This window comes from Terrapene carolina, unplaced genomic scaffold (genome assembly GCF_002925995.2).
Source record: "Terrapene carolina triunguis isolate 2854851 unplaced genomic scaffold, T_m_triunguis-2.0 Scaffold69, whole genome shotgun sequence".
In the NCBI taxonomy this organism is placed as follows: Eukaryota; Metazoa; Chordata; order Testudines; family Emydidae; genus Terrapene; species Terrapene triunguis.
Window position 1 is genome coordinate 38506424 of NW_020664420.1, and position 8521 is coordinate 38514944.

The window sequence follows — 8521 nt, forward strand, 5'->3', positions numbered from 1 at the left end:
CCACAGGGGACAGGGAGGGTGTGCCCCCACAGCCCAAGCCCCAGCTGTGGCCCCGCCACTGCTCCGCACCTATCCCTGCCCACATCCCTGTTCCCAGGGCCCCTGTCCACGTCCCTTTCTCTCCACTGCCCCTCCAGAGCCAGGGCCCCGCTCCTAGCCCCAAGGGGGCAGGGGGACATGAACAAGGGTAAGAGTGGGAGGGGTGCAATGAACCTGAGAAGTTTGGGCACTACTGTTGTAGAACCACTGAGCTATCCCTTTCCTCCCCCCCACCCCAACACTCTCAAAAACAAAACAAAACGGAATTTGTTTTGTTTTTGATTCAGGGTTTCTCCACTGACACTCCCCCCACCCCCGTATGGCTAGGCAGCTGGTTTGCTAAGACCACTTCCTATCATGCTGAACAGAGCGGTTTCTTTCTGCTCCCCTTTTGTCCATATCCAGTGGTTGTCGCATGTAGAGACTGTAAACTCCTTCAGGCATCTTTTGTTCTGTTTGTACAGAGGTTAGCAGCATGGGATCCTGGGTCCACCATTATATTGCAGTAGCACTTAAGAGCCCTAAACAGGCAGTACTACATAGATCTTTTCAGGCACTCAAGGAGAAGTTATGATTTTAAAATTTAATCCTAACACCAAGGCATCAACTGAATATAAGCTCACTTTTACTCTGAAAAGCTGGTGGGTGACGCTATGTAGTATCCATAATGGATTAAGTCTAATGAATGTCAAATTAAAAAACCACAACAACAACAACTCTGTTCACCTACACACATGCCTCCCATCAATAAAGTTTGCACTAATGAATTGTAGCATTAGGCAAACTTACTTAATTTTTACATCCGGCTGCAGTATTGACAAACTCTACATTTTACTTAGGAAAAAACAACAACCTTTTTTAACCTAAAATCTGGTAATGGAAATCAGATCACTGACATATGAAAGTGTTAAACAGGAACACAAATGATGACTTCCAAACATAGTAAGTTATAAAAAGTGACTTAATTTACATTATATATCTTAATACAAATGAAGTAGTATGTAAAAGTGAAAAAGCTACATGACATAATTCTACAAATACAGCATATTATGCCCCATTAAGATCACATATTGGCCAAAATCGTACAAAACAGTTTGCCTCAGTATATATTCCTATCAAATAACAAGATAGTTTATCTCACTGCTAACTGATACCAGTGAGATAAACTAACTGACTAGGTTATAATCTTATCAGGCTTCCTCAGTATTTGCAATAGCAGGAAAGTCCAATAGACAATATAAATTCTACTAAGCATAAGAAATTGACTTCCTCTGGTTTAAGAGGGTGCTCTTATTTACCTGCATTACTTTAATTGATCTTAATGGAGTTATGTCCAAAAGGACAGGGCCCTAAAGAAACAAGATACTTAAATTGTTTGTTTCTAGTATACAAAAATAGTATATAAGACAAAAGTACAATAACCAAGTCATAAAAATAAAGCATCCTTCACTAAATTATCAAGCGTTAAATGCAGAAGTGATTAAAATAAAGGCACCATCCAACATTCCATAGGTATTAAAGCATTACAGAAGTTCTCTGCCATTTAGAGAATAAATACTGTTTTTTTAAACAGTATCTGAAACTCGGGATGGTGCTGCTTTTTCCATGCCATTCAATATTCCCATGTGGAATTCACAGAGGTAAACAGTTGCCAGTTTTGAAATTAAAGTCTCAGGGTGGTTTAATTCAGATGCTTGCTTCCTATGCACTTGTAAAAATAAGAGATTCACGTTATGCACAATAGGCTCACTGCTATATTAATAAATGTTCATTTTTCACGACAAGTGAAGATTTAGTAAGTTGTCTTAGTTGTGTTTGAACTGGAAGAATAAGAGTTGGATTTCTTAGGGTATCTACTTGATGAAAGAGAGACTTGCATCCTCTTCGCAGTTCGCACACTTCGGCAAAGGAAAGCATTTTTAAGGTTGTCTCGGAAGTCTTTTGAAACAAAATAATAGATGAATGGATCAATGCCACTGTTCAGAGTGGAAAGACACAATGCTGTTATATATGAGGCATACACGTGACTTTGGCCATAGTCCCTGATCAGAGAATAGTGCACTACAAGTAGAATATTACTAGGTATAAAACAGATAAGATATATGGACAGTACTGCAATAATGAGCTTGATTGCTCTTTTCCGTTTCTTTCCAATGTTTACATCTGTAATGGAGGCATTCAAAGTCTTAATCATTAGTATGTAGGCAACAGCCGTGAGAACAGCTGGGAATAAGAAGACTCCAATTGCTAGAGAAAGGAAATAATTAAACATGTCACCAACCAATACACCCTGGGGCAACACATCGTGACAAGTAGTGATATTAAGATTTGAAATATATGCAGTTTGATCAACAAGGTACAATGGAATGGTGCTCAAGAAAATCAGTACCCATATGGCAATTGAAACTCTTAGTGCCAGTTCAGACTTCTTTCTTGAGTGTAGTATGGGGTTCACTATGACCCAGTACCTTTGCACACTGAGACATGTCATAAAAAGAATGGAGCAGTACATATTTCCATAAAAAAATCCAACAAGTACTTTGCAAAGTCCTTCACCATAGATCCAGTTGTTACCATTTATATGGTATGCAATCTTCAGAGGAAACCAGAAGACAAACAGAAGATCTGCTAGTGCCAGGTTAGCCATATAAATCACAGCTGGATGTTTCTTTTTTGTTCTGAAGAAAAAGACCCATAAAGCCATGGCATTGCTTGGTAAACCAATAAGAAACACAGTGATGTAGACTACAGGAAGGAAAACTGTAGTCAGTTTTCCAGTAAGGATTTTTGCAGCAAAGTCATCCACAGTATATGATTTTACAGAGGCATTTTTAGTTTCAACCTTTTGGCCAATAAAACTTCTTCCTTTTGTACGGTTGGACTGACTTCCCACTAAAGAGGAAGAAAGAGACAGATTAGTACAATGTCATTAAATAGATAGTCCAATCTATTCTAAACTATGAAGGGCATTAACAGAAAATAAAGTTAGCAACAATGCTTGAATCCAGTCATACTGTCCTTAGTTTTATCTCCCTCTCCTTTTAGCTTATTACCCTACAACGATGTAATTCCTTTATTACACCATGTTTAAATGTTCAATTATTCAATGTCCATGCACAAATTCTCTTGGTTTTTTTGGTGGAGGGTTAGATATTAGTAAATATTACTAATACCTAACCCTTTCAAGCCTACTTGAGTAAGTAGCTGAATCAAAGTAAACAAAGCTTGAGCCAATTGTACAGGAACAGAGGTGTGAACAGAGGCGTGTCTACGTGAGGAAAATTAAAAACATAGCTATATCAACAGTTTTCCCCCAGGTAGACAAGCCCCTAATTGCACTCAGTCTTCAGAGCAAGACAGGAAAGAAAACATGAGTGTTAGTATTTGTAATACTGCTTGAAGATGGTCAAGCAGTAAGGGTGCTGCTAGCCTGAGACAGGGGAAACCTGGGTTCAATTCCTTACTCCATCACAAACTTCTTGTGTGAGTTACTTCCTCTCTCTATGCTTCAGTTCCCAATCTGTAAATACTTCCCGAGAGTGTTGTGAGGAGAACTACAATGAAGGGAGACTATACAACTACTTAAGTTAGAAACACAAATGTGATTATACCATTGCAAATCTCAGTTTACACAAGTGCAGCTTACCTAACACCACTGAACCATCCATATGAAAGTAAACTGCATTGCTGAAAGCCCTGCAGCATGTCAACAGTGTAACTCTACCAGTATGCTTCCTTCATTTATACTGAGGCATTGTCTACACTAGGGAAGAGTTTGCTGGTAAAGCTTATATTGGTTACCGCTCCTTTGCTGGTATAGCTTATGCCATTTCCCTGAACAAAATAAGCTAACTGAATAACTGAATCTACACAAAGGCATTTGCTAGCATAGCTATGTCAGCTAAGGGTGTAAAGAGAATCATACCCATTAATGTCAACTGACACTAGTTACAGCAAGTTTTACTGGTGCAACTATTTTGGTTAAAAAAGGCATTCGTTAACCGAAGTAGTTACACTGATAAGTTACACTGGTATGTTTGTTGCTTATTCCCATATGATACTGATAACTAACTGCATTCACAGAAATGAGGTTGTTCTGATTACACTATAGATATACTTAAGCAGTACTTTTTTTTTTTTTTTTTACCATTAGACAAGTCCCAAGTTACTTGATAGTGTACATTAAGAGTCAATCAATCATACCATAGTTCAGCAGTTTTCAAACAACAGTGCAAGGTGCATAGTTGTCAAGTCTGTCAATCAGTAACCAGTTGGATGCATTATAAAATTCCTATTATGTTGTACATGTCCAGAGCTTTAAAAACTGCTACCATATAACAGAAATTAGAAAAGTGTTCATGTTTCTCATGTCAGTTTTCTACATTACTTTAAACTCCCCCATGTTTTCCAATCCAACCATTGAATATCTATTTTAGAAGTGTGCACCCAACACTAGTATACATCAGTGTTAACAGTATACATCAGTGCTATACATGTATGTGGTAAACATTCAATAGTGAATGGATGAGGTACAGATTTATATTAGAGGAGATACAGCATTTAAAAAGATCCTCTATAAAAAAATAGCTAATGTTTTAGTAATTTGTTACTTTTTTACTCATACAAGTTAATAATCAAATAGTCCGCATTTTATATTCAACATTCATTTTATGCAGAAACACAGAACCCAAATGTTAACTATCAAAGACAATTAAAAGTAATAGTAAAGGTCAGGGGAATAGTCATCAGTAGGCTCAGAATAGCTCAGTAGTTGTACATTACTTCTGAGGCCATTCAGCATCCAGAGAGAAACAGTGCATTTGCTTAACAAAGTAGCTGTCACACTGGGATAGGATGCTAATTGTATTTTCTACATATTGCACTATGCCTTTTGTATCTTAACTTTTCATAAAAATTGAGACTATCCCTCCTCCAAAAGACACACCAGATTTTCGCTGTGTAAAGTATTGAAGCACGCAAATGAAAATAGTGAAACAAACTGTTTAGTTACATTCTGGTTGTTATTAAAATAAAAAGTAGCAAAATGAAGGGCTCTGCTTACAAGAGACATAACTTTCTGATGTCAGTTATGTCAGAGACTCAACCTCAAGGGTTTTTTGTCTGTTCCATTGATTTGTACCTAGAATCTAATTAAGTTAAAAGTGAATCTGATCCAATTTATGATAAACCATTTAACTTTCAAAAGGCACAGTGAGTCCATACCAAGTTTAAATTGGCTAAAGTTCATTTCAGAAATGATGTGTGAATGGGGAAGGGACATTTAGAGAAAATAGTTGATAACAATTGTGCATTATCCATGACTAATGGAGCTGGCCCATCCCTTGCCAGTGCTGTTGATTCATAGCTTCTCCTAGATCCCCAAATGCTGTGGCATCAGTGACCAGAAGTGCTTGGCTTCCATCTCCTTTCCTCCAAATCAAAACACAATTCTGTTTTGCAATACTTTCTCTCACGTTAAATTGCCACAGGGGTCCAAGTGCGTTACCTGCAGATTAGATAACTGCAGTGCACTCTGGTGTGTGGTGACCAGATGTCCCGATTTTACAGGGACAGTCCGGATAGTTAGGGCTTTTTTTTTAATATGGGCTCCTATTACCGCCCAGCCCCTGTCCCGATTTTTCACACTTGCTGTCTGGTCACCCTATCCACAAAGGCCACTCAAGCTACAGCTGGGGCAGAATGTGGCAGCTCGCTTGCATAGCGCATTATGTCTGAGTTTCAAAACCCGCATTGGCTTCCCATTTGCTGCTAAGTGCGATTTAAGGCGTTAATATTGATCTTCAAGTGATCTTCAAGGACTTGGCTTCAGATTGTGAGCAACCTGGGGCAGAGATCGTCCCTTCTCTGCCCGGAAAGCACCTAACAGAGGAAATAGCGCCCCCCGCCGCCGCCCCGTGAGGGCCATCTTCCCTGCCTCCCTCCCCCCAGTAACAGATCGGCAGGCCCGCTCAAGCGAATCACGCCGTACGTTTGACTGTCGGGGCCGCAGACCTCCGGGCAAGGGGCGTGGCCCCTGGCCGCAGTGGGGCGAGCCGTGGCTAGGAACCGCACCCGGGTGGTGCTAACGCCTGGTGGCGCCTATTTGGGGGGAGGGTCCCTGTGAGCGCCTCAGATCCCCGCGCCCGCTGCTCCCGGGGGTCTCGGCTCCGTGTCCCGGCTAAGTCACCCCAGCTCCGGGGAGGGGGGTGAATCTGAACCGATAGAGCCGAATTCCGGCTCCTCCCACCCTGCGCGGGGGTGGCGGTGCCAGACACCAGCAGCCCGGTCCCAGCGCAGCGCTGCGCCCCGGCCACCTCCCCCACCCCTATGGCGGCGCGGCCCCGCTCCGCGCCGGCGGGGACGAGTCTCCCGGCCGCTCTCTTCTTACCTGAGGCGGACGCGGCCACAAGCGCCGCGCACAGGAGCAGCAGGTGCAGGCAGCGGCGCCCCCCCATCTCGGCCAGGACGGGCTGCGGCACTGACACTCCTCACGGCAAGGACCTGCCTGCTGCTATGGGCTCGCGCTCCTCCGGCCGCCAGTTTCGCTGATACCTGCGAGGGGGCGGGGCCGAGCTGCCGTCAGGCAGGTGCCTCGACTCCGCCCCCTCGAGGGCGGACGTTGGGTTTCGAACGCCGCGGGGGTACGTGACGCGCGTGAGTCACTGGCGGCGTGGAACTGGGTCGGGGCGGCTCAGGCCGGTTATCTACGGGCCAAGGAGCGTGGGGGGGCTGCTCTGTGTCCCGCTGCGCAGGGCCCCGCCGAGTCCCCGGAGCTAGGGCGGCGGCGGCTAGTTTTTGCGGCGCTGGAGCTGCGTCAGTCCCAGCCGCCGCCACGCGGAGCAGAAGCTGGTGTTCCGGCGCGGCTGGCACCGTTGCTAGGTATCACGTCTACACGAGGTGCCCTGTTGTGTGTTGGCTAACGCCAGTTACTAACCCCCCACCCACCCCGGAAAAGCAGTGTGGTGTAAACAGGTGCTGGCTGCGTGCCCAGGCAACACATGCCGCTCCAATAACAGGGTGAGTCACGGCCAGTCAGTGGGCGGGAGTCAGCGCCAGGGTAATACCCTTGTCCCAGTACAGAAGCCTCAGTGGGGCGAAAGCCACCCTTGCCTAGTGTAACCCAAGGACCTCTTGGTGCCAGCTGGCAGGGGGCCCTGGGTTACAGAGGTCCCCTTGGTCTGGCATCTACTAGTCTACCAAAGAATGTTATGTGAGGTCTCCCATGAAAGCCTGTCCGGCTGGCCATAATCATTGTGAGATACATGTACGGGTAATACCTGAGGCGTTATGAAGATATAATACAAATTATATTCTCTCGGTCAGTGGTCTCCAAAGTGGGGTAAGCAAGAGGATCCTTGGGGGTGCATGGCAGGAGGAGCCCTTTTTTTTTTTTTTTTGCGCCTCGTCAGTTCAGGCGGGGGGCCGGGCGGCTTTTTTTTTTTTTTTTTTTTTTTTTCTTTGGCAAAAATGGTAGAGCCAGTGCGGCAGGGGGTATGTGCTCAAAAATTTTTTACTGATAGGGGTGTGTGATCAAAAAAGTTTGGAGACCACTGCTCTAGGTCTGTGCGTGAAGGCAAGTCACCGAAAGGTGATCTGCATACCCTCATGCAGCGGTGAAAAGATGCATGTCTCACTCTGGGTGGTCATGTGCAAATTAAGTATTGTAGGGTTCACAGTCAACACTCATTCACAATCTGAGCAAAATGCTAATCAATAGATTGCAGCGGTTGCAGGAAAAAATAAAAACAGCAGGGATTATCCTGTTTAGGATTAAGACCTTAAGGATTCTGAGGGTATGTCTACACTACGAAATTAGGTCAAATTTATAGAAGTCGGTTGTTTAGAAATCATTTTTATACAGTCGATTGTGTGTGTCCCCACATAAAATGCTCTAAGTGGATTAAGTCGGCAGACTGCGTCCACAGTACCGAGGCTAGCGTCGACTTCCGGAGCGTTGCACTGTGGGTAGCTATCCCACAGTTCCCGCAGTCTCCGCCGCCCATTGGAATTCTGGGTTGAGATCCCAGTGCCTGATGAGGCAAAAACAGTGTCGCGGGGGATTCTGGATACATGTCGTCAGGCCCCTCCCCCCTCCGTGAGAGCAACGGCAGACAATCATTTCGCGCCTTTTTTCCTGGATTACCTGTGCAGATGACATACCACGGCAAGCATGGAGCCCGCTCAGCTCACCGTCACCATATGTCATCTGGGTGCCGGCAAACGTGGTACTGCATTGCTACACAGCAGCAGCCAATTGCCTTTTGGCAGTAGACGGTGCAGTATGACTAGTAGCCGTCATCGGCTATCTGGGTGCTGTCAGACGTGGTACTGCATTGCTATACAGCAGCAGCTCCTTGCCTTTTGGCAGTAGATGGTGTATTATGACTGGTATCCGTCGTCGTCGTACTCCTCAGTGAGTTCGGTCAGAGGCGCCTGGGCAGACATGTTTTGTCTCCTGGAGACTCAGTCCTGCCGGCAGTCC

At 44.7% G+C, this 8521-nt stretch overlaps 1 protein-coding gene across 1 annotated transcript; it reads right to left on the reverse strand.

The window, feature by feature from the left end:
- Positions 1 to 1203: 1203 nt before the first annotated feature.
- On the reverse strand, positions 1204 to 6693 carry F2RL1 (F2R like trypsin receptor 1). Its single transcript, XM_026649132.2, has 2 exons — positions 6428 to 6693; positions 1204 to 2931 (listed from the first exon to the last, which is right to left on the reverse strand). Exons 1-2 carry the CDS (start codon positions 6492 to 6494, stop codon positions 1832 to 1834), a joined length of 1167 nt encoding a protein of 388 aa, XP_026504917.1. The 5' UTR covers positions 6495 to 6693; the 3' UTR covers positions 1204 to 1831.
- Positions 6694 to 8521: the final 1828 nt, after the last annotated feature.